Source organism: Knufia obscura (genome assembly GCF_036327395.1).
Source record: "Knufia obscura strain CCFEE 5817 isolate CBS 148926 chromosome Unknown scaffold_1, whole genome shotgun sequence".
In the NCBI taxonomy this organism is placed as follows: Eukaryota; Fungi; Ascomycota; class Eurotiomycetes; order Chaetothyriales; family Trichomeriaceae; genus Knufia; species Knufia obscura.
The window spans coordinates 308,787-335,510 of NW_027042687.1; the positions used below are offsets into that span (position 1 = coordinate 308,787).

The window sequence follows — 26,724 nt, forward strand, 5'->3', positions numbered from 1 at the left end:
AGTGGAGGCTAATAAAGAAGGAGGAAAGAACGTTTAAAGTGGAGTCTATTTGACGCGTCGGACGCGATTTCCATCCGCAGCCCCTCATTAGGCTCGGCCTTGAGCATAATTCATCGGCAAACCTGCCCCAAAGTCACCCAATCTGACTAGCGTACAATGCACAAGGAGACGGCTGCCTAGCTGTCATCAAACACGGTGAGCAGAAGCTACGAACAGTAGACTGTCAAGCCTGATCATGAACCGCTAGCAGGGGTCTCATGAGCAAGGCACGAGTGGTTGTCCGAATACATTGTCTCGACGAGCGTGCTGCTAGGCCCTCGCAGGTAGCCACCTTAGATTCTTTGTCTGCAAGCCAGCTGAGGGGCTTTGAACTCGCTTCTCCTTCCGGTCACATTGAGGTCTTCCAAGGCTCACAAACTTGCTGAGTCTGCGGAGGATGTCTGTGGCCACCAAGAGACCTGGGCGTTCACACGTCGACAGTGATGGACTCCCGCACCAGCAAGCTCCGAATTCCCAATTTTGCGGAAACTAGAAGTAGCTATATTCGCAGCTAGATACCAAAAGCTCATGCAATGAAAGGTATCCTTACTGGTGTTGTCTTGCGATATTGGTGATAATCCTGTTCAAAGAAGCTGACTAGGTGTTTCTCCTCATGCGTTATCCTGTGCGAAAAGAACTTCCACATTACCGCGGCGTAGGCTACAGAGCATATCGGGTTCCCAAGAACAAGCTGGGTGCCCAGAGCCCACCAGAAGAACCCAAAATACGCTGGATGGCGTGAGACTCGGTATACACCTGATGTTACCAACACATGGTCTTCCTTTTTGCTTGATTGAACAATGTGGTTGAAGCTTGTGCCCGCTTGCTTCATCGCCAAACTTCGGAATGCTTGGCCAAGACCAATAAGCACGATTCCCAGCACAACGGATATTGAGAATGGAAGCCGTTGCACTGTAGCCGTCACTGTCTCGGGTAATATCGTAGATGTCAAAATTCCGCTCGACGTCAGCCAATGTCGTAGCAGAACTTCAAGCATAGCAGTGGTATGGGCGATGTTATAAGCCCTGCCGTTGTTGAACAATAAGAAAGAGGAGACTTTTGCATCGGGAGGATTGTATCGTGCCGTCATGTCGAATTCCAAGAAGTGGAAGACTGCAAGAACAGATATGAAGAACGGTATTCTCCATAGATAATGCTCGGCATACGCGAGTTGAAGTGCGATCAACAGCGAGACACCCAAGGCAAGTCCTAGGCTACCTGCATTCTCAGCTATGCTAGAGAGCGACTTTCGACCATTTGGCATGTACTCTGGAGAGATTCGCACTTGTGGAAATAGAGGTTGGACATGTTGATGGTGAGATGTTTGCACGTCGAAGATTCTGCCATTTGGCTGTGGTGCATGCGAACTTTCATCCATCTGCATCGATCATCGGGCTGTCAATGTATAGTTCGACCTGCCGATTGCTGGTGTAATATGGGTTAGTCAGAGGCATCATTGAGTGGAAGTCTGCATCGCATGATAGAAGGGAAAATACAAGCAGGAATGAAGCAGAGACACGACAGGACGAGACAAGGGGCTTCTGCTTGTCATCCGTGCCGCGCCAATCGTCCGGGCGGCATCGGCAGCCTCCTAAGCCTCCTAAGCCTTGTGGCTGCGGCCTAAATAACCCGGACTTTATCTCAAGAAACTGGGCGAGATACAGTAAACTTCCGTAATAACGAAGCACGATTCTGACGGTTTGTCTTCGTTATTAATAGGCCTTCGTTAATACTATTAATAGTACTTTAGTGGGCTAGCTAGACGTCTAATCTAAGCTGTCTAGTGGGTATAGCAGCTTATGCTTGTCGCACTGACTTCTAGAGGTTCTTTAGGCGTTAAATCGCCTTTAGTTACTCGGTCGTAGACTATTCGCACTATAGGATAAGTATATTAACGGCCTAAAGGGTATAGGTAATAGAGATAGGTAGAGGAGGTTCTATATCCTCCTTCTCGGGTAGGTAGTTATCTATAGGGTTATATATATTAATAATAGCTTAAATTAAGTCTTCTTTAGTTATAGGATTCTTTACTACTTTATTAGGATATAATAGTAGCTATATAGCTAACAAAGTAGCTATAATATACCCGTTCTTAACTAGAACTCTAAGGCTGCGGTAAATATTAGTAGTTATTAAATTAATATCGTATTTAGTAGCCTATAGAAGCTAAGATCTATTCTTAGTATCGGCGCCGCGTATAGATATTATTTAGAGTGTAAAGACTTAAGATTTAACTTAGTAGTTATTAATTATAATAGGCTAAAGTATAAACTAAGCGTTAGTAAGCTAGCGAATTACCTAAAGCACTATAACGGTCTTAACAGGATTCTTACTAGTAGAGTATTAATTAATAAAATAAGTAAGTTAACTATAACGATAGTATACTTTAGTAGTACGGATAATACCTTAATTAAGTAGCTAGTATATACTAGTAGTATTTAGCGGTAGGTAGAGGATTTAAGTATATATTAAGGCCTTATCTTCTTATTTAAGTAATTCTAGTACTTTCTTATAACTAGAGAAGTTATTATATAATAGAAGTACCTATTAATCGTATATACGTATTTAAGCGTTAAACTAAAGTAGCTATTCTTTAAAGATAATACTAGTTATCTAGCCTTTACTATTATACTTCTAGGCAATACTAAGATTAAATAGATTAATACTAGCGAAAGACTTTAGCTTCTTTGCCTTATTAATAAATTAGAGTAGAAGCTTATTAGAACCGTTAGCGTTATAATAGAATAGTATAGTAATACGTAACTTTTCTTACTTTAAACTAGGTAAATCTATAGAAGATAGAGATATATCGCTAATTATCTTCTAAAAGAGCGTAGTCTTATCGTAGTTATAGATATTATATAGAGGGTATTTATTAAGAACGAGCTATATTTAAGTATTAAGTTCTTCTAGTACGATAAGATTAACGGAGGATACTTTATCGTGACGTTAGCTGTAACAGACCAGTTAATGCCAGGGATAAAGAGAGTGAAGATTGTGTTATTGTTGAACTATCTAAGAGAGAGCGAGCTTAAGATCGGTTGGCAACCTTGAGGTTGGCCAACCGCGTTGCCAAGACCCCGCATCGTCTCACGACATTAGCGATACTTAATATTATATTATACCTTAAAGTTCTTTAGCTAGCTATTAGAAAGCGTAGGTATTTCTTAACCCTTATAGCACTTTAGTTAATACTAGAGAGTTACTATAATAGATTTAAGGATATCTTTAGTAACTAGGTAGCTAGTAAGATTAATAGAGATTGACTAATTATTAAAGGCGACCTTAAGTTCGTACTATTTACCTTTACGGAGTTTAGACTATTCTATCTTATTCTTATATAATTAATGATCCAGCTCTTTATAATAGATAAAAAGAATCTTTAAAATAGAGCTAATAGAGAGGAGATAATAGTATTTAGTATAAAACTATACTTAGAGGGAGCGATAGATCGGCCGGGGTATCTAGCTATAGTAGTGCTTTTATAGAGCTACTTTCTACTCGTTTAAGATAGGACGTCGCTTTCTAATTGCTAGTAGGGGCGTAACGGGTCGCAAGAGAGATAATAAGTTAGCTAGTAATATATTTACGACGTAGAATAGCGGTTAACTGACCTAGTTATCCTAAAAGTTGTGCTATCTTATACTCGGTTACCTAGCTTTCCTCGACTAATATAGGGGCAAATTAGTGGCTACTTACAGGGAAATTAGTAGCGGCGATACTATTAATATAACGAACTTCGTTGCAACGAGTATTTCGTTAATTGTATAGGTGTGTGGATGAAAAATAAAGAAAGAACGTTGTAAAGAGTGTATCGTTGTGGTACGAGTTCGGTATAATAGAAGTTTACTGTAAAGTCCGGATAATTCTGGCTGCGGCCACAAGCCTTAAAAGCGTTAGTACAGCTCCATACAGCACCTAATTCTAGGCACTTGCTTGGTCATCGTGGCTTCTACTGAGTTAAAAACATCAGGTCATTCTTTCTCTTCTCTTCAAGTCCCAGAAAGAACTTCAGTACATCTGAAGCAACATGGATCTTATCCATCACCCTGAGTGGCAGAAAGCTCAGCGAGGCGAACTGTACCACGGGTTTGCGCCAGAGCTGGTAGCCGCCCGCGATAGGTGCATCGCAGCTTGCAATGCATTCAACGATAACCGTGATCAATCACGGCGAACTATCACGAAACTTTGGAGAGCGTAGGTCAGCGCCTCTACTGCCAAATGTATTGCCGAAAGGTACAAACACTGTCTTACCCTCGCGTCGCCAGGATCATAGATGACCCTCAGCCATTGCCTGACCCTGCTTCTACTACAGAAGAAGATAATTTGTTGTTCGCAGATGAGCCCTGGGTCATCGCGCCTATTCGTGCAGATTATGGATTCAACATCAAGCTTGGAGCTGGCGCCATGGTGAACTGCGGCTCTATGTTCGTGGACACATGTCCCGTGTACATTGGTGCCAGGACGCTTTGTGGCCCAAATTGCAGCTTCTATTCTGGCACCCACCCGCTCGACCCTGCAGTACGTATGGGCATGGCAGGGCCTGAGCTGGGTAAGCCGATTGTGATCGGAGAAGATTGCTGGCTAGGAGGAGGTACGTTCAATGCTTCGTCCGTTCACACTTCTTCTTACTATGCTACGAAAGGTGTGATTGTACTACCCGGAATTACGATTGGGCGAGGATGTTCAGTCGGGGCAGGTTCAGTCGTCACAAAAGGTGAGTAGGAGGGCATATCGGTTCCTGAGCATGGATTGAATTATTTTAGACGTTCCAGCTTTCTATGTAGTCGCGGGAAATCCAGCAAGGATACTTCAAAAGATTGAGACTGCCATGGATCCATCGCAAAGCACGACTGCTGTGCCTGCGGATGATACAGTCAAGGAAGGTACTGAAAAGCTTCTGGCGGAGCAGTAGCGGTTGGACGTCAAGAGTGTGCAAAGGGCCAGGATGACTGGGGCCGAACGTGAAGATGCCATAGCCTTCATCGTAGTCAAGGGACGTGATGGCAAACACGGTGTACTAGCTAAATAGAACAAAATAGAACATAGCTATAGTAATGGTGCCAACATGTTCATTGAATAAAATTGCCGTCGCTGAGGAGGATTGGCATATGCTGCCTTGGCTCTCTGTTTCGATATATTCAATGTTTATTCGCGGCGATAACGAACAACATCTTCTCACGAGTTGAGGTTGCAAATTGCAATCGTTCGATGGTGCATAAAACGATGATGTGTACATCGTGGAAGAGATTTGACACTGCAGCAACATGCACTTATCAATGAATGTATCACCAAGCACAACTTACTAGCATTACGATCGACCACGATCAATTATAACGCGAAGCTACCATAAACACAAATGTCCATAGCGCAATCGCTCACCACATCTGTCTCGCATCACTCAAGCTGTGACAGTCCGCGGTACATACTCTGCACCACCTTTCAACGATGGGGAAAAAGCGCAAGCGAAACCAGAATACATACTACGAGCAAGATGCACCATCGCCGACCCCGTACCCAGCCCATACCGATCTGAAACCGCCAGATATCGAGGGCGCTCATCTCTACACGAATCCAAATGATATCCCTTGGGATCTTGAGCCGTGAGTCAAGCCCAAGTTGGGGTACACCTCTGGTAGCTGGACTGAGACTAATGAAAATAGCTACTGGAAGCACCGACACAGTATGTTCTCGTTGTACGATCATGGCATCTGGACTACTGATGACTCGTGGTTCGAGGTCACCCACGAATCAATCGCTAGGTACATACAGGCACTTGAATCTGCGGGCTATACTAACAGCTCGAGCAGGAAGATAGCAGACCACGTCGCAGCCGCAAAGCCTGCTGGCAAGCTCATCATGCTCGATTGCTTCGCTGGTATCGGCGGCAATGCTATTGCCTTCGCATTGAGCGGCGCATACAAGCGTGTCTACGCCATCGAGAAGAATCTGGCAGCGCTCGAATGCGCACGGCACAATGCTCGGATCTATGGTGTTCACGATCAGATTACTTTCTTCCACGGCGACTGCTTTGAGATTCTGGGCCTCGATGAGAACAAACAGAGCGGCAAGATCGAGAGTCTGGCACAAGTTGTTAGTAAGGCTGGCATCATCTTCGGCAGTCCACCATGGGGAGGTAAGCACATTGGTCCATATTCCATTGACTACCCTCTAACAATGATACAGGGCCTGGCTACAAGGATGCTGGAAACTCGTTTGACCTCAATGGCGATACAATGCCATATACCTTGGACTACATGCATTCGCGGTTTTCGAAAATCACAAAAGACATGGTCCTATACCTGCCAAGGACAAGCGACTTGAACCAGATTGCGGACTGTGTAGAAGGAGATGAGAAGGCGCAGATTATGCATTATTGTATGTACGAGAACAGCAAGGCTCTTTGTGCATATCTGGGGAACTGGAAGGGGATTGTCTCTGCTTGACCAGCGTCTGCTCGTTAGGCAGGTTTCGAGCAAGAAAGCACATAGATAGCTTGATACACTGTATAGATAGTACAATGCTTGCAGTAACATGTTGAAGATGCCGAGCTTTGATCTTGACATGATCACTAAATCGCAACCCGCGAGTGAAGAGAAAGAAGCTGTCTGAAGTAAACTGCAAGTGAAATCATGTCGACGATTTTGCGCTAACGTGACGCGAGTCATTGGATCACAAACGGCCTGCGTCACGAGTCAGTACTTCTTGCGCTCCTCCCGCTTTCAACAACTGATCGTGTCACCGTCTTGCTTTTTAATATTCATCCTCTTGACATAATCATATTCCTACTCGCCAGACACCGATCGATTCACCCATCAAAAGCTCGTCTCCTGAGCCACCGACTTTGTGGTATCGACCTCTTGTAACCACAGATCTCGATTGGAACGTGACATGTGCATGGTGCGCAAACCGATCGTCGACTCACGGGCGGGTCTGCGCAGGTGGGAAGGAAGAGGATCCAGACAGTCTCAAAGCCATTAAGATGGATCAAGAATTGCCCACAATAAACGGCTCTTATGCCGGCGACGGCGCCTACAACGATGAGGATCTGTTTGGAAGAGAGGACGACCAATTTGACGATTTGTTCGGAAATGGCGGTGATACCTTCAACGACTTCGAAGCGGGCGCGCCTATGGAGGATCCGCAGTCTGGCTATCATGACGAATCGATGACTCCTGCGCCTCCTGCATCTGCCGAACAGGCCATGGTCGATGCGGATGATGCTGAGAACGATGAAATGATGAAGATAATGAACGAGGGCATGGACGGTGAAGCAGAAGGTATCGATATCAATGCGCTGAACGACAGGCCACTGGATACTAGTGAGGAAAAGGCCGACGATGCAGAGGACTACGGCGACATCCCTGATGATGACCTGGCCGATGAGGAGGAGCCAATGGGAGGTCCTGTTCAGCCTGCGTCGACAAATATGCTTGCGGGCATAGAGGACATGGCTAGGGAGGAAGATGATGACCTGTTTGGAGACAACGAGCCTGCAGATGATCTTTCCGTGGTAGCGCCTCTTGAGAACGGGACTGGCGACCTTGCGCATAAGCATTACGGAGACTCTATGGTTGTTGACCAGCCTGCGGACGTGGCTGAGGCTGGGTTCCTGGCTCAATTAGGGGCACGCGATGCAAATATGACAGAAGAAGACGAGCGGAACTTTCGTCTGCAGATGGCGCTTCTCCGGGGTGAAGACCAAGGTCCAAGGCGTCAGTATGGCACATTCGAAATCGATGATATGGATGCTTGGCTAAAGATCGAGTTTCCTGATTATGATCGGAACGACGATGCGCCTTTCTGGAATAAAATCATGCCAGGAAGGCCGGGGACTTGGAAGGGCAAGGAGTCCTCCAAAAAGCCTAGAACGATACGCCCAACAAAGGTGTCACTGGACATTGAGCCTGACCAGAAGACGCTTTTCACAACTCCCGCCGCTGTTGCGGTACCCATCGGGCCACGACCAGATCTGGTGCACTTCGTTACGGACAAGCGTGACGAACAGCTGGAGACTTTGTCTGATTCTGATTCTGAGGATGATCTGCCTAATGGGCTGTCAATACAAGACCTAGAGTTCATGTGCACTGACTTCGATACGCTGTCGCAACTGGCCGAAGAGGATGCATCCATACCAGAGCCAAGAATTGTTGGAGAAGATACTGATATGTTTGACTTCGAGAACGAGTTCAACGACTTCGAACGACCGATCAAGAAGCGCCGAACAGGCATGAGTGCCCACGATATCGTGACCATTCACCAATTCGAACTACCTTCCTTCGACAATCCCGAGAAGATAACTGCGAGGCTTGGGCGAGAAGTTGTGCTGGACCTCAACGACTCGAAACTACTTGTCGAAGAGATTGACCAGGAGACCTTGAGACAGCGCAGCAGACCAGGGAACAAGGCAGGTCAACTCACTAGCATCAAGGAACGGCTAGCACATCGATTTAAGACGTCGAATGATGCAGCCTATAACTTGCTGCAGCAGAATCAGAAGAAGGTCAGAGGTCAGCTGACTAATATGACTATCGACCATTCCCTACCTGCGATCAGACTGCAATATCCGTACTATCAGGTCAAGATGTCACAGCGAGACATGCGGAACTGGCATCGCAAGCAGATACAGTTCAAGAATGGTTTTGCTTTCAGCAAAATCAACAAGCAAAAGCGCAAAGACTTCAAAAGCAAGTCAATGCGTGAAGCATATGGCAAGACCCGTGATCTATCTGTTGCAGACAACTCATATGCTTTGCTGCTAGAGTACTCAGAAGAGCACCCAATCATGCTTTCCCAGACTGGTATGGGCAACAAAGTGGTGAACTACTACCGAAAGTCGGACTCAAACGATAATTCACGGCCGAAAAGCGAGATTGGTGACACATCAGTTCTGATGCCAGAGGACAAGTCGCCATTCAACAACTTCGGGCATATTGATCCTGGAGAGTCGACGCTCGCGCTGTACAATTCCATGTATAGAGCCCCCATCTTCAAGCAGAATCAGGGCAGCCACCAAGACTTCTTGATCGTCCGTGAGGTCACTGGCATGAACGGACAGATTCACTACCTGCGCAACATCGACTACCAGTATGTGGTCGGTCAAGAGCTCCCGTCCGTGACCGTGCCCGGCACACACAGCAGAAATGTCACAACTGCATCGAAGAACAGACTCAAGGCTATCTCTTTTCGTATTGCGAGAAGGAAGAAGAGCCACCGTATTCGGGTCGAAGAGGTCACTCGGCATTTCCCAGACACAAACGACATGCAAAATCGTCAGAAGATGAAGGAATTCATGACCTTCAACAAGGAGCAGAAGGAATGGGAGATGAAGGATGGTGCTGGCATACCTGACGAGGATGAGATCCAGAAGACACTCAAGCCTGAGGATATTTGTCTGCTCGAATCGATGCAGGTCGGGTCTCAGTATCTTCGTGATTCTGGCTATGCCGAAGACGATGATGGCGATGACGACAAGGACGACGATGACAAGAAGGATCTGTCTACCGAGCAGCAACTCGCCCCATGGAAGACGACGAAGAACTTCATTCAAGCGACGCAAGGAAAAGCCATGCTTAGTCTGTATGGTACAGGTGATCCTTCGGGTCGTGGCGAGGCCTTCTCGTTCATCAAGACAAGCATGAAAGGTGGCTTCAAGGCCCAGGGTCTATCAATCAACGAAGGCGTTGGCAAGAAGGGCGAGGGCGGTCACACTTACAATGTTGCCAAGCAGCAGAAATTGTATGACGACGCCATTCGAGCCATCTGGGAAAGGCAGAAAGCTGTTCTTTCCTCTCAGGTCGAGCCAGACGACGAAGATGAAGGAGTCGACGGACAGCTTGAACAAGCAGAACGAGCTCGCGGTGTTCGAGTAACGCCAATGTCTGGCATGCAGACACCAAGCGGTCGCAGGCGAGATGACGAGACCGGTACTTCATTCAGCAAACGCAGCGGCACATCTCAGGCTCAGAAATTCCTGAAGATCCGTCGCAAGGTTTATAATGCGAGAGAAGACGAATGGGAGTATAAGGAGATCGTCGAATCCGATCCTCAGGTCATCAAGCTTTATCTCAAACGAAAGGAGCAGATGGAGCTCCAAAGCACAAGGTATGTTCGAGAATTACTGATCGCAAGGCAATTCACTAATCACCACAGTTTTGCCGATCTCGTCCCAACTGGTGACCCCGAAGTCGACGCCCGCCACAAAAAACGCCTCGAAGCCGAACTTGCCCGTCTCGAACAGACGAAACAGAAACGCCCACGCAAGAAGAAGGGTCAAGCCGCTGCAGCCGATGCCGGCTCCCCAGGTGCCATTGCAGGCGCAGGCTCACCCGACGCAGACGGTAATGATCCTCCCACACCTGCGCCCGTTAGTGGTGGGCGGCAAACACAGGCTACGGCACGCAAGTGTGCGAATTGTGGGAGGGTCGGACACATCAAGACAAACAAAAAGTCAGTAAATTCTCGTTGCAAGCATTGTGGCTTTGATATGTTGCGGAAGCAGCAGGATGCACATTTTGCGATGCCGCTGGAGTCTACTGAGAGTGAAGATTTCTTTTGGCTCCTGGTCAAGGCCAGCGCATGATGCAGGATTTGACTGACATTGGCCGCAATCGTTGATCTGCCTGTGGCAAGCGTCTACCCGAGGTCCTGCTGATGCGGACCCGGGCTGATCCTGATGTCCATGCTCAAATCCCCCCTTTTGATCTCTTACTATTGTACCTCTATGTTTTGAATCCAATGCTAACATATCGTTTCGCAGACTATGCCCTCTCCTCAATGGCGAAATCAAGCCAGATTCAGGTGGCACCATGGATGCCGGCGCCTTCATGGGTGCTCCTCCTAGCATGACTTGACCGTCACCTCGACCTCACCTTCATACGAACCTGCGCACAAGCGACGATCTCACTTGGACATTATCGTCTTTCCATCCCCGACCTACCTTACTTCGTCACATTACGACAATTTTCATCCACTATCCTTCGGAACGGGAACCCGGACGCTTTCAACGATTCATTTTCAAGATATTGTACAATCATGTTCAAATTTCTATCTCATGTATTTTCAGCTTCACAGTGCATATAGGAGGACTATCGTTCATTAGAAGCAAGGAGTCGTGGGTTGTTTGGCGGTTTGGCATAGCCATGGAAAGAAAAGCATTCTCGCCGCCATGTTTTGCCAAAGGTCGGGTATCTAGTATTATTAGTATCTTGTTGTAGGACGAAGCATGCAAAGCATCTATAGTGTTGAGCAATAGCAGTTTGTTTGTCCCTCACCTTGTCAGTCTCTCACAGAACCATTCAAACGTAGACGTAAGGCTACTAGGCATCAAGCTGGGGTTAAACTGCCTGAAACACTATGTTGAAATAAGCATGGACGGACCCTGCGCTCCAGGGATGCACCTCCACGTCGATCAGGTGCGACAACCGCGGCGGGCATTCCACAGGCGCAGTACGGTGACAAGTAACCTACCATAACTGCCTATCAGCATACAACACGCATATTAGAACGAGCGCGCGCTCATACAATCCCACTATTTACAGCAAATGCAATAGCTTTCTGCTACTCATAACCACTTCATACTCTACCTAACCATGGACTTCGCCTACGACCACATCGCAGAACGCACCTACTCAAACGACCGCTCCTCAACAACAACACCGAAACCCGAGTCCAGCGATACCAACAGCAACAGCAACACAGACCCCGACGCCTCAACAACACCCACACCTATCCAATCTTCATCCACATCCGAACCCCCTCGTCAAAACCTCCAAACCGAATTCCAAGAAACCTTCCGCGCATTCTCCTCCTCCCCCTGGGGCGCAAAACTCGGCGGTTGGTGGTCAACAGCGCAGAAACAGGGCAGTGCATACTACGAGACTGCACGGCGTGAGGCGGAGAAACGGGAGGCTGAGGCGGCGAGGGTGCTGGGGGATGCGGGACGGTTGGTGAGTGAGCGGGTGGGGGTTGTGGTTGAGGGGGTTGAGGAGCGGTTGGATGGGTTGGTGAATGAGGAGAGGAGGGCGGAGATGCAAGCACAAGCACAAGCACAGGCTGAGACTGAGGCGCGGAGGAGAAAAGAACAAGAACAGGAGGAGACAGAGCCAGAGGTGATCACACGAGAGCCTGAAACAGGACAACAGGCAAACGAAGACACAGAAACCTTCCTAGCCCGCTTCAAATCCGAAGCCACAAAACGCTTCAAAGAAGTCCAGAAGGCGGAGGATGCGGCAGACGATGCGCTGTTACGATTCGGCTCGAATATTCGGAACTTCCTCAAGGATACCATCTCCATTAGTGCGCCGGAGCCCTCGTCCTCCTCGAAGTCCAGCGAGGTGCTATTCGAATCCAAGGATGCACTTACAGGCAAGAGAGTGATACACACAAGCAGATTCGACGCGCAGTTACACGTTATACATACCAGTCCCGCCAGCTTCACGCAGGACCCAGATGGGAGTGAAAGGGAGTGGGAGAAGTTTAAAAATGAGTTTGATGTTGGAAGCCAAACGGAACGGATAGCGGGGGATCTGGAGAAATATGCTGAGTTACGGGGTGTTATGGAGCGGCTTGTGCCGGAGAGGGTTGAGTATGGGGATTTTTGGACGAGGTATTACTTTTTGAGACATGTTGTGCAGGTGAGGGAGGAGAGGAGGAGGGAGATGTTGAGGGGTGAGTTGCTTTGCTATGGGTTTGGAGGATATGTGCTAACGAGTGCAGCTTCTGCAGATCAACCAGACGAAGAGGTAGCCTGGGATGAAGACTCCGACTCAGAAGTGGACCACAAACAGACACAGAAAGAGCACGAAGCTGTAGCAGTGGCTGCATCCGAAGTTACTGCTACTCCCATACCAGCACAGCCAGGCACGACGATGGCAACATCACATACAAGGACAGATTCAGACGCCATGACATTGAGACCAGCTCGGCGGTCCCATGATGAGAAGAGCGTGGCTGATTCGGAGGCGAGTTATGATTTGGTTAGTGCGAGTGGTGCTGCTAGTCATGCTAATAGTTCGCCGAAGGAGAAGATGATTAAGGAGGAGGAGAGTGATAATGATTGGGAGTGACCAGCCGGACTCATCAGGTGTGTTGGACTGGAGGAAGTAAGTACTACGATACCCGGATGGTAGGAAGGAGTTACATGGGCCTGGGCTTGGGGTAGTGTTATGTGAATGCATCATCAACATCATCGGTTGATCATTGGCCTTGTTGTGAAATTGTCCTATGTTCGTAAAAAACGTGACTTCATCTTGTACTAATTCGCTGGATACATATTCTGCTCGAAAGGTTGATCCAAACCCCTAGGTGGCCATCCATATACTTGTGACCGCCTCCTCTAACCACAAGCCCTTTACTCCCTCTACACACACCAACCCAACCCTACTTCCCCCCATCCAACCTCCCGCCAGGCCTCTTCCCCGCCTCAAATCCCCACCCGCCCAACCCCTCCCCCGCACCCCCCGCCATCCCAATCCCACTCGTCCCACCCGCCGTCAAACTCCCCGCCGCCTGACCCCCCGCCACACCAGGCGTCGTTTTGGACCAGTCATCCAATTCCTCCCTCGTCTTCCCCGTGTACTTCTTCAGATCCTCGTCGCTCATGGAAGACACGCCCGGTCCGCGCTTGAGGTCTTGGTATTTCTGGTAGAAGGATTTTTTACGGGGTTTGTCTTCGTTGGTGGTGGTGGTGGTGGAGGGGGATTTGAGGAATGTGGTGAAGGAGCTGGAGCTGAGGCTGTCTGTTGTTGTGGTTTGGGTTAGGGCTTGTTTGGTTGGGTCTGGGTCTGATGTGTCGTTTGGGGATTTCTTGGTTTTGGAGAAGAGACCCATGTTGGCGGATGAGCTGTTGTCCAGGGAGTAGAGTACAAAGTCGACAATTCCGCCGACGTGAGATTGGGCCGTCGGTTGGTATAGAGATGATGAAAGGCTAGTAAGAGGGCTTCTCACCTAACCTGTCTATGGTTGCCGATGTAATTTGAGGTTGAGACAGCTTGTCGTTGGTGGTAAATGTAGCGGTGTTAAATGGAGTGACGGGCGTTTCAGTCACGTCGCGATATGGTTCCTTGTTCTCGATATCCTCGGCGTTGCGAGTAACTGGGTCTTGAACGAGAGGTTGTTGATCTGGTATCTTGCTCGCGAATTCAATCTGATCAGCTTGCGTGGTCTTTGTCTCAGGCTGTGATTGATCAGGTGCTGCTGACGTATTAAGAGAGTCGTCTTGCTTCTCTGGTAATGGTAGCGGTGGTGGTGCGTCTGACTTCTGCCGAACGGGATCAAGAGGCCCAACGGTAGTGTCTCTTCGACCTTGTCCTGCTGCGTCGTAGTCTACTGTACTGAAGCTTGTTTGGACCTTCTTGATGGGTTGTGGTGCATCATCTGTCCCAGCGGACTGTTTCTCACCTTTAAGACTCGAAGAGCCGCATCCCATGATTATAGATCGACCTCGTGACCTAACTAATCGGGCAAAGACTTGTTCCTATATTGAGGCAGTGCTGGCAGTGACGTCTGCGCCTTGCCGTGTGTGCTTGTTGATACGTCGAATCCGGGGTAGCTATGCTATGATACGCCGGTCTTGGTGGTACACAGCAGTATTGGAACTTTATGGTCGAAGCAAACCTGATGCTACGCGAAAGTTCCAAGGTATCGCGAATCGTGGTGCCTCCAAGGTGGTCCCGCTTCAGCTCGTTCCAGATCTGGAACTGGTATAGATGCCGAGATATGTAAGCGAATTCTATTTTTGATGATAGCGAGTCAGGTAAGTGACAAATATGTAGCTCTTTGATGTTCGATACAATAGCATGAAAAGCTGAAAGATGTGGAAGGAAGTTAGAAGGGTTCCTGAAGCTACCTTGTTGACCGAACACTTACGCAATTCTCTGGGACTTTCGGGAGCAGAATCTGGGGCCCCAGATGTGCGGTCGGGGCGGTTCAGCTCCGCGAATCATGATGACCGAGGGTCGATCGAGGCCCGAAGGCCCCACTTTCAAGAGCTTGAAGTTGCGGCTGTGCTTGCCGTTGCTGCGTCCAGCGACCTTCAATCTGCGAGTCATCCGGTCTCGAGGTACGAAAAGCCAGTGGCGACGTCGCTATGCTCAGGTGGACGGCGGAGTCCTCGTGGTACTCCACTTAATGGGACCATGGGTATCAGTGTAGTCATCGTCTTTTATCTTCCAACCGAGTGACGCAGTGACGCAGACGGTAGTATATAGCAGTGCGTGACTGACAATCGCCTATTCATGCACTCGGATAAACCAGGGCAACTTGGCGACGACATCTATGCTACGCCGACCCGGCATCTGCATTGTTTTGAAGATATGGATACTTTCAACGACGCCATTCGCCTACTGGGTGTCGTTGAACATGTCATTGCTCTAGGTTCCAGCTAGATAGCTAGGCTTAGATCCTAGGTCTGGGTTAGCTAGGGTTTGGGTTAAAGACTCGATCAGTGTGAGGAGACCATCTAGAAAGAGAAAAGTTAAGGAACAGCAACGTTGATAGGCTGAAACGACCGTTGAAACGAAGAGCTGAAGAATCATCAAAGTTTAGCGAGTAAAAAGTGTCTCCACGAGTTGTTGCAACTAGGCGATCGCACCAGGCAGGGGAGAGCACAGCACTAGTAGTATCTGACGTGAGTCTAAACGATGGTACGCAGTAGAATAAAATGAGGTCCGACATGAGAACAGAGTAGGAAGAGGCATTTCGTCTCCGATTCTTCAACATTTGAGGTGAGGAAAGCAGCACGGATAGACCGACAGACCCAACATCCCAGCTTTTCTCTGTTGAACTCTCCTGCTCAGACCACAAAATGGCAGACACCTTCAAAGACATCAAGCAACTGTACAGCCTGGCTGGCCGTAACTACATCGTCACAGGCGGAGCTCAAGGCATCGGCTTCGCCGTAACACAGGCCATATGCCAGATGGGTGGAAACGTGGCTGTCCTCGACATTCGGACAGAACCCGTCGAAGCATACAAGTCCCTCTCAAGCCAATTCAATGTCAAGACTGAATACTTCCAGACCGACGTGACAAAGGAGGAGGATCTGAAGTCTTCGTTCGAGAAAGCTATCGCGAGCTTAGGGAGCCTTGATGGCTTGGTGCCTGTTGCAGGGATTGTCGTCGACAAGCCGTTCGTTGAGCAGACTTGGGAAAAGGTGAACCGGATCCAGCAGACCAATGTATGAGTAAGATGCATGATTGTGTGTTCTGATACTGACGAACGCAGGTCATGGGAACGTTCTTCGCAACCCAGCTTGCCGTCAAACAGATGCTGAAGCAGGGTACTCCTGGCAGTATCGTGCTTGTGGCCTCACTCTGTGCTACTCAAACCACTCCTGGTCACAGAGTCTCCGGCTACCATGCTTCGAAAGGCGCCGTTCTGATGTTGGCCAAAGGTCTTGCGGTTGAGCTTGCGCCACAGAACATCAGAGTCAACTCGATTTCGCCTGGCTACACAGAATCTGATATGACCAGAAAGCTGCGGGAGCAATACCCGCAGGTTATTGAGGTTATGCACAAGGTAGCCCCAGTAAGTCCATGTTGTCCTTCGTGTTAGACTTTGGTTGACAATCATCGATAGATGAAGAGGATAGGCAACGTGAACGACCTCACGCCAGCAGTGGTATATCTGCTCAGCGATGCTGCTGCTTACACCACCAGCGCTGACATCCAGATCACAGGAGGTCTGCATGCTGGACGCATTGAACCCAACTCCTTAGATTAGGCTAGACAGCAATCAAGATGTCCCTCCATGCTCATTCAAGCAGGCTTGATCCCTTTATGAATACTCGCAATCCCACCTGTCAGGTTCTCGTACCCCTTACCAGGAACAACAAATCCTGTTCGTTGAATCATACTGCTGAATTCCTCCTGTGTCGGGAACTTCTCGATGCTCTCCACCAAGTACTGATAGCTGTCTCTATCACCAGCCACGACCTGTCCAATCAATGGTATAGCACCGAAATTCCATCTCTTGTAGAAAGCGTTGAATAGCGAACTGTTTACATGACTGAACTCCAGAACAGCGAAAACCCCACCAGGCTTGAGCACTCTGAATGCCTCACGTATCGCCGCATCTTTGTCCGTGAAGTTCCGTATCCCGAATGCGACAGTGTATAAATCAATGCTATTGCTCTCCACAAAATCCAGCTTTTCAGCATTTCCAACCTTGAAATCTAATCGTCCTGTGTTCGCATACGGCGTCTGTAGGCTTCTTTTCTGACCCTCAGCGAGCATATCAGGGTTGATATCGCTGACCAGGACCTTGCTGTGTAGATCGCCGTTGATGTTGGTCGCATGATCGAGCATGCGGAAAGCGATGTCGCCTGTTCCGCCGGCTATATCAAGGATATTCCATGAATTGCCTGAGGTGGAGGAGCGTGTACCAGGATTAAGTGAGCGGACGAAGTGATCTTTCCAGAGACGGTGGATGCCTAGGGACATCAGGTCGTTCATGGTGTCGTAGGAGGAGGCGACGGAGGAGAAGACTTTGCCGACTGCGCACGATGGTCAGCCATGTCCGCCTGTGAGGTGCCACACTCAGCCTTTAGATGGGACTCTTGTACCTCGTGCTTCCTTCTCAGCTTCCGGCACAGTCTCGAAACCGAAATGTGTAGTCCTGCCATCTTGCCCGGTGGTCTGCGATTGCTGTAAGCATTTCGTAGAGCTGGAGAATGCGCGTAGTGTCCGTGATGATGTTATCAACGTAGCGATCCGCCGCGACGGTCTTAATGCCAGTTGTGAAGCCATATCGATGAAGACAAGCTGGTTGCTGCTGGCCTGCTGCAGCTAGAGTGGTGGACTGATTGGTCCGAACTTTTTGACGATCACCAAATTCCCGGGGCAGGCGCGTCTTGGAGACCGCGACGGACCCACCTCGATTCTAGCCGAGGGTAACCGTGAAGGTCACAGGAATGCTCATAAGACAAAGTGACTTGCTTTCTAGCACAAACATCTCTGCTCTTGGGATATGCTGAAAATGGCAGTAATGTCTTTGAAGTTACGGTAATGGTCAAATCCTCAAAATACACAAAATGAGCGTGAAACGGGTGCTACAGCGGTTGATCCGCCCAGGGTCGACATACACAAAACCAGCCTCAGTAACACAACATGTCAACCCAGCCAGTCGGCGCCTTCAATTCCGCTATCAATCCAGCAATGCCGGCCCCGACAGCTCCTCCTACCAACCCTCCGTCTCCCAACGCCACAACTCCAACAGCGTCAACTTCCCCGGCGCCCTAAACAGCAAATTCACCTCCACCATGTCCTTCCAGAACCCCGCCGAAAAAGCCGCAATGCCAACCTACCGCATCATGGACGCCGACGGAAACATAGTCGATAACACGCGGGACCCACAGAATGCGTCCGACGCGGAGATCATAACGTGGTACAGGAACATGCTCACGGTGAGCATCCTCGACATCATCATGTTTGATGCGCAGCGACAGGGGCGGACGAGTTTCTACATGGTGAGTGCGGGTGAGGAGGGAATTGCAGTCGGCACGGCGAGCGCGCTTGACGCGGAGGATCTGTGTTTTCTGCAGTATAGGGAGCAGGGGGTGTGTTTACAGAGAGGAATGACGATCAAGGATTTCATGAGCCAGTTGTTCTCGAATAAGGATGATATGGGGCGGGGTCGGAATATGCCTGTGCACTATGGCAGTAGTAAGCATAAGATCTTTACGATTTCGAGTCCGCTGGCGACGCAGATTCCGCAGGCGAGTGGTGCGGCGTATGCACTGAAGATGCAGAGGATGATGAATCCTGACCTCAAACCGAGGATCGCGACGTGTTACTTTGGGGAGGGCGCGGCGAGTGAAGGGGATTTTCACGCTGCGTTGAATATTGCGGCGACGAAGAGTTGTCCTGTTGTGTTTGTGTGTCGGAATAATGGGTTTGCGATCTCGACGGCGAGTATTGAGCAGTATAAGGGGGATGGCATTGCGAGTCGGGGGTTGGGGTATGGTATTGATACGATTAGAGTGGATGGGAATGACATTTTTGCGGTTAGGGAGGCGATGATTGAGGCGCGGAAGATGGCTTTGGAGGGCAATTGTAAGCCTGTGTTGATTGAGGCTATGAGCTACAGAGTCAGTCACCACAGCACGAGTGATGACAGTTTCGCGTATAGGGCGAAGAGGGAGGTTGAGGAGTGGAAGCGTAGAGATAATCCGATCACGAGGTTACGGAAGTGGATGGAGAAGAAGGGTATCTGGAATGAAGATATGGAGAAGGAGGCTCGCGCAAGCATAAGAAAGCAAGTGCTGCAGGAATTTTCAGCTGCCGAGAAGATGAAGAAGCCCGCATTAAGGTACATGTTTGAGGATGTGTACGAGGAGATGACACCAGATCTGAAGGCTCAGATGAAAGAGCTGAAGCGACTCATAGAAACATACCCTAAGGAGTATGATATGTCGCAGTACGAGGATGGCATTAAGAGCCTGAACCAATAACGATAACTTTTTCATTCGTTCTGCACCGAAGGACAAGTTTTCCAACTCTTCAACTCTCTATGTGCAAGCCAGATCTTCTGGCAATTTCCGTATTTCTGACTCTTATGTACTCCGGAGGGCTTTTTTCTGCCAACGCGCAAAAACTGTACAAGAAACATTCTTGCAATGTCAACAGCCGGCCGTCAAGGTTCGTAAGCATTTCCCCGCCTCCGCACAAGCCGTGACTTTCTGAGGTCAGCCTGTGTCTTTCCGATCCGCAGGCCTCCGGATGTCCTCAACTCTTCTTGGGCCGCCCAGCAACATCGTTGGACATTTAATCGTGAGGAATTCCAAGCAGCTCTGATTGCCTGCTGTGCAAGACTCGTCTAAGTCGAAGCGGCATGGTGGTAGTGGTTGTGAGCCGCGGGCTCGTGCTAGATCAACACTTCAGTTGGTCGATGCAGATGCAGTGGTCTCTGAACCTTTGCCTTTTTCTGTATTGGTTGCTGGCAAGTTTGTATTCGATGATCTGTTCTCCTCCGCAAACAGTTTGTTCTGTTCAATATATTCAACCACAGGCGCTGGAATCAAGTACTGTACACTCATTCCTCTCTTCAAGAACAACCGAATCTTTGTGCTGCTCACATCATTCTGGATGAGTTGTTGTATGACGTAAATGTTGTCTCTGTAGTTCGTCAAGCTTGCCAGCGCCTCGTCGATATCTGTCCCTGATCTTTCGACGATGAATGTTCCAAATTTACCAAGGATGTGATCCAAATCTTTCTCCGCCCATACGCCCGGTTGAGACATGGTTTGTATCAGATCAGCCCCTGCCAACAGAGCAATTTGTACCGGCTTTCGTTCTCCATCTCCTGCCTCGATGCCCTTTCGTTTAATGTTGACCTCCTGGTCGAAGTGGTCGAGCACCAAGGCCGTTGGCTGATACTCTGGTGATTCAGCCTCCCATGTGTCTACCATCAGCCAGTTAGAGGCTTTATCTATAGCTAGCTTGCACATGTTGACCCTATGTTCGGCTGCTGCTAGACCTTGCTTCTTGTATGCGTCGGACACTGGCGACAAATATCCTCCTATCACTTCGAAGTTTGTGTTATGTTTGACGTAGTCACCTGCCATAATGAACATGCGCAGGTGCAGGAAGGTGATGGGCGAGAAGGAGCCGCAAGCAATCAGTAGCAATGGCGTCTTGCTTGGGTCATCCATCTTCCGCTTCAGCCGGTAGTCGGGGAATACATAATTGTCCATCTCTGATAGACCTCCCTCACCAAGGAGGGCTTGTAATTTCGTTCCGCGACGGTGTGTTAGAGGTGCTGAGGTCTTCCTCCAGTGGTCGGGTTGGTCAATTCGGCCGATATTCGAGCGTAGAGAGTATTGCGCAACAACTCGGGTGCTTCGGCAATAAGGCCGTATTCTATATGTAGGCGGCGACGGGCGGGGGACAGCAAACTTGGTTGTGGTCGTGCGTAGGTGATAGTTGCGAAAGAGGCCGAAGCTTTCTAGAGGAAATTCTATGTTTGCGAGAGGTAGATGTCGCATAAGCATGTACAGTCACCGTGGTGGGATGTGGAGACGTTCAAGACGAAGTGACTTTTCTGCCAGTGCGGGCTGAGCGGGCTCGACCCCGGCGGCTTCTAGGCTTCTGTAGGCTGCTTATCCGATCGGGGCTTGTACTAGAGCCGGTTTCAGTCGGGGTTCAGAGCAAACAGTAGCTCCTATGCCAGAAAGAAGAAGTAAGTCGGTAAGGATCAGTGCGAGAAGGAAGTGACAAAGAAGATTTGTGACCGGAAACAAGGATGTGGGGTACCAACTCAAACAAAAGTGAAGCCTTCGCACCAGTTTGGGTTTGTGGTTCTGGAAGTGTTGGTCCGGGGTCTGAAGTCCTGTCGAGAGCTCTTGGGAGCACAAACCTGCAGGGCCGAGGGAAAGCACGACCGAGCGCCTGGTCCTGCCTGCCAATCCTGTTGTCCGATGACGAAGATGCCAGCGATCGCCTGTTTGCCCGGCCAGTCGTGCCTGACAGGCATATCTAACAGACCCTTGTAAAGAAATGATGATCGCTGGTACGGAAGCAAATTCATTTGCTGACATCCCCTCGACACACACAATCTTGCACGTCATGCGGAACGCGTCTCTACATTTACGCTCTGAGACCAGAAAGTTCAGCTACAACGAAGTGCCGATGCTGGATATATGCCGTCGACGAGAGCTCATGCCATGACTTCGACACATCTTGCAAATATGGACGAAAGGTCCGTACTTTTTGGAAGGCACAAGGAGAATAAGACAACAATGGTGAGTGTTGTCCCATCCTGTGTTATTAGATCGAGGTTTCAATACAAACTACTTCCTCTTCGTCTTGAAACTCTTCAACGGATCTAATCTCTTTCCCTGCGGCTTTCCTCCACGGCGCGTCTTTCCACCTTTCCCGAACGACTTCTTATCCTCCTTGTTGAAGCTCACAAAACCACTATCACTTTTCTTCTGCCTTTTTCCGCCAGGTAGCAAGTACTCCGGCACGTGCTTCATGTGGCTCTGTATCCTGATCACACCAGCACTACTACTCGTGTCGTGTCTCAAGGCCTTGAGATCCTCAGGGTTGTCCTCAAAATGCCTCGCTAGCTTCTCACTCTTCAAAAGCTCCTGCTTGATCTCTCGCGTTCTAGCCTCGCGGATCTTGTTGGGCGTTACTGCCTTTAGAGCGTCCTGCATTCGGTATCTGAAACCATCGACTTGTGACATGTTGAAGTGGTAATCGAGGATATCTTTTCCCTTCTTCGCTTGCCGAGTCTTGATCTTCTCGAGGATGCGCTCGTCATGCCGCGAGGACGGCAAAGAAGTATATTTGTGCTTGCCAAATTCTTCTCGAGGTATCACGAAAGAAAGTGCCATGCCGGACTTCCCAGCCCGGGCAGTCCGACCAATGCGGTGAGTGTATGCTTTCGATGAGGTCGGAAGATCGAAGTTAAGGACACAAGCAACGTTCTGAAAATCAATGCCCCTGGAGACACCAAAGTCTCTCCCACGAGACGTCTTCCCGCTCTTAGCCGCAGTCTGTTTTCCTTCATCTTCGCTTGCATCATCCACCCCGACTTCCTCCTCCTCCTCTTCGGCTTCGGCCTTTTTAGACTTCCTTTTCACTCCTCCAATAACCTCTTGGTCATCCGCCGCTATGAGTATATCGTATAATCCCTTGTTAAATTCCTGCACTGCATGTAGCCGCGAATTGACCGGCAACTCTGAATTGAGTATACACGACTTGATGCCGAACTGCTCCAGGTACAGCTTCAACCTGTAGCTCCTGTCCACGTCCTGCACGAATATGATGCATTTCCCTTTCACCAGCTTCAGCTTGAAGATCACAAAGATGAGCAGGAACTTGTCCTCTTCACCACATTTGACCACGTATTGTGTTACTTCTTGGCCCTTCTCTTCCTTGTCCTCAATGTCCACAACCGTATAGCCCTGAGCAAAGGTATTGCGCAACTGGTCGACTTCGGGTGTCAACGTCGCACTTATCAGGAACGTCTGTACACCACTCGGAATAGCTTTGGATATCTTCTCAATGTCATCCTCGTAGCCGTAGGACAATACCAAGTCCGCTTCATCGATAACCAGCTTCTGTATCGAGCTCAAAGAAAGTGTGGAGCTTGCAAGTAGTTGCGCGACCTTTCCTGGCGTGGACACAATCACATCGGGCGTCTCGTTGAGCTTTGCGGTGAGCGCTGACTCGCTAACCTTCTGCGTCAGGTTGAGCGCTCGCACTTCTTTGCCACAGGACTCGCTCAAGCTAGCGAACACCCGCGTGACTTGATCTGACAGTTCTCGAGTCGGCACAAGGACGAGGACTGATGTGTTCTTCGTCTTTGACTCATGAGACTTTGAAAGCAGGATCGACTGGATGCATGGCAGAACATATGCTGCAGTCTTACCGCTTCCGGTCTTTGATTTAGCGAGGACGTTTTTTCCTTCCTGTGCAAGAGGTATAACCCGGGCTTGGACAGCAGTTGGTTCAGAGTAGCCGGACTTTGCTAAGGCTTGCAGCAGGCGCGGGTCAAGGTTGAGGGAGTCAAATGTCGATTTCGAGGGATCGGTTGTAGGCACATCGGTTGTGCTAGGAATTTCTACGGTAGGCGCATCGTTTGCGTCGAGCTTGCGCTTCATCTTGCAGAGAACTTTGGAAGCAAGTGTTTGGGATGCTCTTTGCTCGAGAGCTGGTCGCAGTCAGGATTTCTGGCCCAAAATTTTGGTCGATCGTCGGCATATCTTCGGTGAGGGACTGCGGAGAAACGATAGTAGCACTAGCAGGCCGTTCCTTGCACCGTACTCTATATAGGTACGGGAGGGTAAGAAGTCACTGTACGCTCGAAGTTGCCGTCTTTTGGTCAAGCCGATCCTTCGCTACTCTCTCACCTCGCCGGCCACTGCTCGCGTACGTTTCTTCCAAATGCCGCATGGGGCATATCTCACATTGATTACCTCAAGCTCAACCTGAGCGTCGCTCTAGTTCCAAGTCATGCTGGTCGTTTTATGACAACGACAAGCGGTTGTCTGGAGAAATGCCAGCCCAAAATGAACAGGGTTTGGTGGAAAGAAGATCTGGTGAGGTGGGCTGATCAGCAAAGGCCTCCCACAAGACCACATGGTGGTAGCAGTGTTGCTCATTGAACACACTACGGGAGAACTATACAGCTCTTTGGCTTGCATCTGTCACAACCTTCGCCTCTGGCTCTACGCTGGCCTCCACGTTCTCCGTCATGAGCTCCTTTACGCCTCTCAGGAAGGCTACACAAACAATCGCGACAACCACAAAAGGAATGATGCTGGACCACGCAAGCCGATATGCTCGGGCGTACACCCACTGACTCGCGTTGACGGCACTTGCAATAATGTCTTCGTCTCCTCCAGGCACATCTCCGAGAGCTTCCGACGAACCCTTCTGTAGAGCTGCAAGCAGATCCGACACAGATGATTGTGGCAGCCCTGCACTCACTGCAGCTGCTTCAACTTCCACCGCATAGCTCGATTTCAACTTGCCTTCAATGATTGCAGTCAAGACTGCTGACCCGAAGGCACCCCCTATCGCTCGTGCAGAGAATGCCAAGCCTGTTGCTGTGGAGAGGTGCTCATGAGGAGCTGCAAGCTGAATCACGGCCACAAGCAGTGTCAATGGACCAGCTTGCCCCACCGATACCAACACGTTGTAGCCTATTTGGGCAGAGTTCAGATTTGGGCTGATGAGTGCATAGCAGATCGTAGATGCCAGGAAGATGCCGAATGTGACAAGCAGCGGTGTCCTCATATCCTTGTACCTTGTCGCATACCATGTTATGGGTATGCACGCCACAAGAGCAGTGACGGAGTTCGAAAGCTGTCGCACAGAAATCGACCAGGAGTTGTCCTCGAAGCCCAGATTCAGAGTGAGTTGTGGCACAACTGTGTTGACGGCGCTATCCATGGTCCATCAGTATTTGATATCAGATCAAAGGTTAAGCTTATTACCTGTAAAAGATCCATCCATCAACAGCTAACGCAAATGTGGCGAGCGCGAAGTTGGGCGACTTCGCAAAGAAGGCGTGTGCAATGATGCCGTCGTTTCGACCTCGCCACTCTGTTCTGAGTCAGCTAACATTGCTAGAAGCCATCATGAGTGTACTTACCGTAAAATCCGAATGCAAGCAGGCACGGCAGCCCTATGCAAAGAGGAGCAACGACATGAGCATCGGCCCAGCTGTATCTGTTGACCCAGTCAAGCCCAAGCAATGCCAAGGTCGTCCCTACTATGAAGAGACCAGAGCCGACTGGATCTATCGCCCAGAGGCACTCCCTAAACGATAGACGCCGGTAGTCTCGCCTCGGTGGATGGTACAGCAGAACAAAGCCTAAGCATGTCGCTCCGTGCAGTGCTGCTTGCATCCAGAAGATGTTTCTCCAACCTGATGCGCTCAAGCTGGTCACCTTTCCAGCTCCAAGCATTCCGACTATGCCGCCGATGCCGCTACCGATGAAGCCAGCACCGTTTGCAACAGCACGGTACTTCAAAGGCAAGACTTCGCTGGGAATTGCTTGCACAATCGAGATTGTCGAGAGCGTTGTGCCAATCAGAATGCCACCACCAATGAGTGTAGACATCGAATTAGCTGTGGCAGACACAACAGCGCCGATGAAAGCTATCAGCGGTGGTATCGACACCAACCACTTCCGGTCCAGCACGTCGCTAAGTCGTCCTACTATCGGACTCATGCCGGCTTGGATCAGGAGAGGACCCTCTGGATTTTGTTAGTAACGGATCCGCGAGCGAGACTCATTGAAGCAACTCACGAATGATCCATCCCGCAAGACTGGCGTTCCCAAGATCTCTCGAGATGAATGATATGTTCTGGCCAGACCCAGCAACGACAAATACCTGTGCCATCTGCGCAAAGCACGTTACCAGTACGACTACCCATGACCGCCATGTCAATCGAATGTGGTCCTCTCTGCCCGGCTTCTCCTGGTGTTGTGAAAGCTGTTCGCTGCTGGAATTCATGCTTGTGGTAGACGTATCGTTGAGTGAAGTGACGTCCTCCTGAAACCTGGTGCTGACAATGCGCTCATTCTTGGGCATCGTCACGAACTATCACGAAGAGAGAAACTAATGCTCGTACGCTGCACTACGGCTTGCAGAATGGTGAAGCAAACTGGGATCGCTGAAACATCGCACGACCTGGGCAGACAGTATCTATCAAAATCAAAATCTGCTGATACATCCTACCGGATCGCCGTTGCACCTCGTCGGGAGTATTTAGCACATCCAAAACGAATCTGTTCCTGGGGTTGTAAGGCGTCCAAAGAACCGATCCACAGGGTTACCACCGCGGAGTGATTCCCATTGGCTCAAAGGCATAGGCTCCTTCACCAGCGTTAGTCATGGGATAATTTTAGGACGCCAGATGGGGCTAAAATACAAGCTCGCCAATCGCAACGCGTTGTTTGCAGGATGGGGAACTCACCGAGCCGACGCTCACCGTCTCTTATCGACCGTAGTCTGCTCGAATGCCTTTTGTAGCATGCTGAACTTGCGTTCCCAGAGGAACGTGTCTGGTAATGCGCGCAACGGCGCGATAGTGATGGCCATCGGGTTCACCTGTCATTCACCGCAACCATCTTCCACCTTTGAGCGCACCGCTCCAATGTTACTAAGGAAGCAATTGGCTTCGCCAAGGGCATGGTTGGTCGCCTACGGAGCGTTCAAGGCAGCA

The 26,724-nt window shown here is 49.5% G+C and overlaps 11 protein-coding genes across 11 annotated transcripts; 4 read left to right on the forward strand and 7 right to left on the reverse strand.

Annotated features, from left to right (window-relative positions):
* Positions 1-565: 565 nt before the first annotated feature.
* On the reverse strand, positions 566-1,417 carry STE14 (farnesyl cysteine-carboxyl methyltransferase; the record flags this gene model as incomplete). Its single annotated transcript, XM_064868571.1, has 1 exon — positions 566-1,417. The coding sequence occupies one exon, from the start codon at positions 1,415-1,417 to the stop codon at positions 566-568; it is 852 nt and encodes a 283-aa protein (XP_064734068.1).
* Positions 1,418-5,487: 4,070 nt separating this feature from the next.
* On the forward strand, positions 5,488-10,892 carry PMZ80_000118 (uncharacterized protein; the record flags this gene model as incomplete). The annotated part of the gene is made up of 7 exons (XM_064868572.1): positions 5,488-5,642; positions 5,703-5,801; positions 5,850-6,175; positions 6,226-6,417; positions 6,981-10,143; positions 10,192-10,488; positions 10,799-10,892. The coding sequence occupies 7 exons, from the start codon at positions 5,488-5,490 to the stop codon at positions 10,890-10,892; spliced, it is 4,326 nt and encodes a 1,441-aa protein (XP_064734069.1).
* A 738-nt stretch (positions 10,893-11,630) lies between these two features.
* Positions 11,631-13,106, forward strand: PMZ80_000119 (uncharacterized protein; the record flags this gene model as incomplete). The annotated part of the gene is made up of 2 exons (XM_064868573.1): positions 11,631-12,708; positions 12,757-13,106. The coding sequence occupies 2 exons, from the start codon at positions 11,631-11,633 to the stop codon at positions 13,104-13,106; spliced, it is 1,428 nt and encodes a 475-aa protein (XP_064734070.1).
* A 313-nt stretch (positions 13,107-13,419) lies between these two features.
* PMZ80_000120 (uncharacterized protein) lies at positions 13,420-13,869 on the reverse strand (the record flags this gene model as incomplete). The annotated part of the gene is made up of 1 exon (XM_064868574.1): positions 13,420-13,869. The coding sequence occupies one exon, from the start codon at positions 13,867-13,869 to the stop codon at positions 13,420-13,422; it is 450 nt and encodes a 149-aa protein (XP_064734071.1).
* A 97-nt stretch (positions 13,870-13,966) lies between these two features.
* Positions 13,967-14,467, reverse strand: PMZ80_000121 (uncharacterized protein; the record flags this gene model as incomplete). Its single annotated transcript, XM_064868575.1, has 1 exon — positions 13,967-14,467. One exon carries the CDS (start codon positions 14,465-14,467, stop codon positions 13,967-13,969), a length of 501 nt encoding a protein of 166 aa, XP_064734072.1.
* Positions 14,468-15,844: 1,377 nt separating this feature from the next.
* PMZ80_000122 (uncharacterized protein) lies at positions 15,845-16,761 on the forward strand (the record flags this gene model as incomplete). Its single annotated transcript, XM_064868576.1, has 3 exons — positions 15,845-16,216; positions 16,264-16,566; positions 16,618-16,761. The coding sequence occupies 3 exons, from the start codon at positions 15,845-15,847 to the stop codon at positions 16,759-16,761; spliced, it is 819 nt and encodes a 272-aa protein (XP_064734073.1).
* Positions 16,762-16,796: 35 nt separating this feature from the next.
* On the reverse strand, positions 16,797-17,786 carry COQ5 (2-hexaprenyl-6-methoxy-1,4-benzoquinone methyltransferase; the record flags this gene model as incomplete). Its single annotated transcript, XM_064868577.1, has 2 exons — positions 16,797-17,533; positions 17,603-17,786. 2 exons carry the CDS (start codon positions 17,784-17,786, stop codon positions 16,797-16,799), a joined length of 921 nt encoding a protein of 306 aa, XP_064734074.1.
* A 284-nt stretch (positions 17,787-18,070) lies between these two features.
* Positions 18,071-19,489, forward strand: PMZ80_000124 (uncharacterized protein; the record flags this gene model as incomplete). Its single annotated transcript, XM_064868578.1, has 1 exon — positions 18,071-19,489. One exon carries the CDS (start codon positions 18,071-18,073, stop codon positions 19,487-19,489), a length of 1,419 nt encoding a protein of 472 aa, XP_064734075.1.
* A 426-nt stretch (positions 19,490-19,915) lies between these two features.
* On the reverse strand, positions 19,916-21,028 carry NMA1 (Nicotinamide/nicotinic acid mononucleotide adenylyltransferase 1; the record flags this gene model as incomplete). Its single annotated transcript, XM_064868579.1, has 1 exon — positions 19,916-21,028. The coding sequence occupies one exon, from the start codon at positions 21,026-21,028 to the stop codon at positions 19,916-19,918; it is 1,113 nt and encodes a 370-aa protein (XP_064734076.1).
* A 798-nt stretch (positions 21,029-21,826) lies between these two features.
* Positions 21,827-23,647, reverse strand: DBP9 (ATP-dependent DNA/RNA helicase; the record flags this gene model as incomplete). The annotated part of the gene is made up of 1 exon (XM_064868580.1): positions 21,827-23,647. One exon carries the CDS (start codon positions 23,645-23,647, stop codon positions 21,827-21,829), a length of 1,821 nt encoding a protein of 606 aa, XP_064734077.1.
* Positions 23,648-24,167: 520 nt separating this feature from the next.
* PMZ80_000127 (uncharacterized protein) lies at positions 24,168-26,090 on the reverse strand (the record flags this gene model as incomplete). The annotated part of the gene is made up of 4 exons (XM_064868581.1): positions 24,168-24,933; positions 24,986-25,094; positions 25,144-25,752; positions 25,805-26,090. The coding sequence occupies 4 exons, from the start codon at positions 26,088-26,090 to the stop codon at positions 24,168-24,170; spliced, it is 1,770 nt and encodes a 589-aa protein (XP_064734078.1).
* Positions 26,091-26,724: the final 634 nt, after the last annotated feature.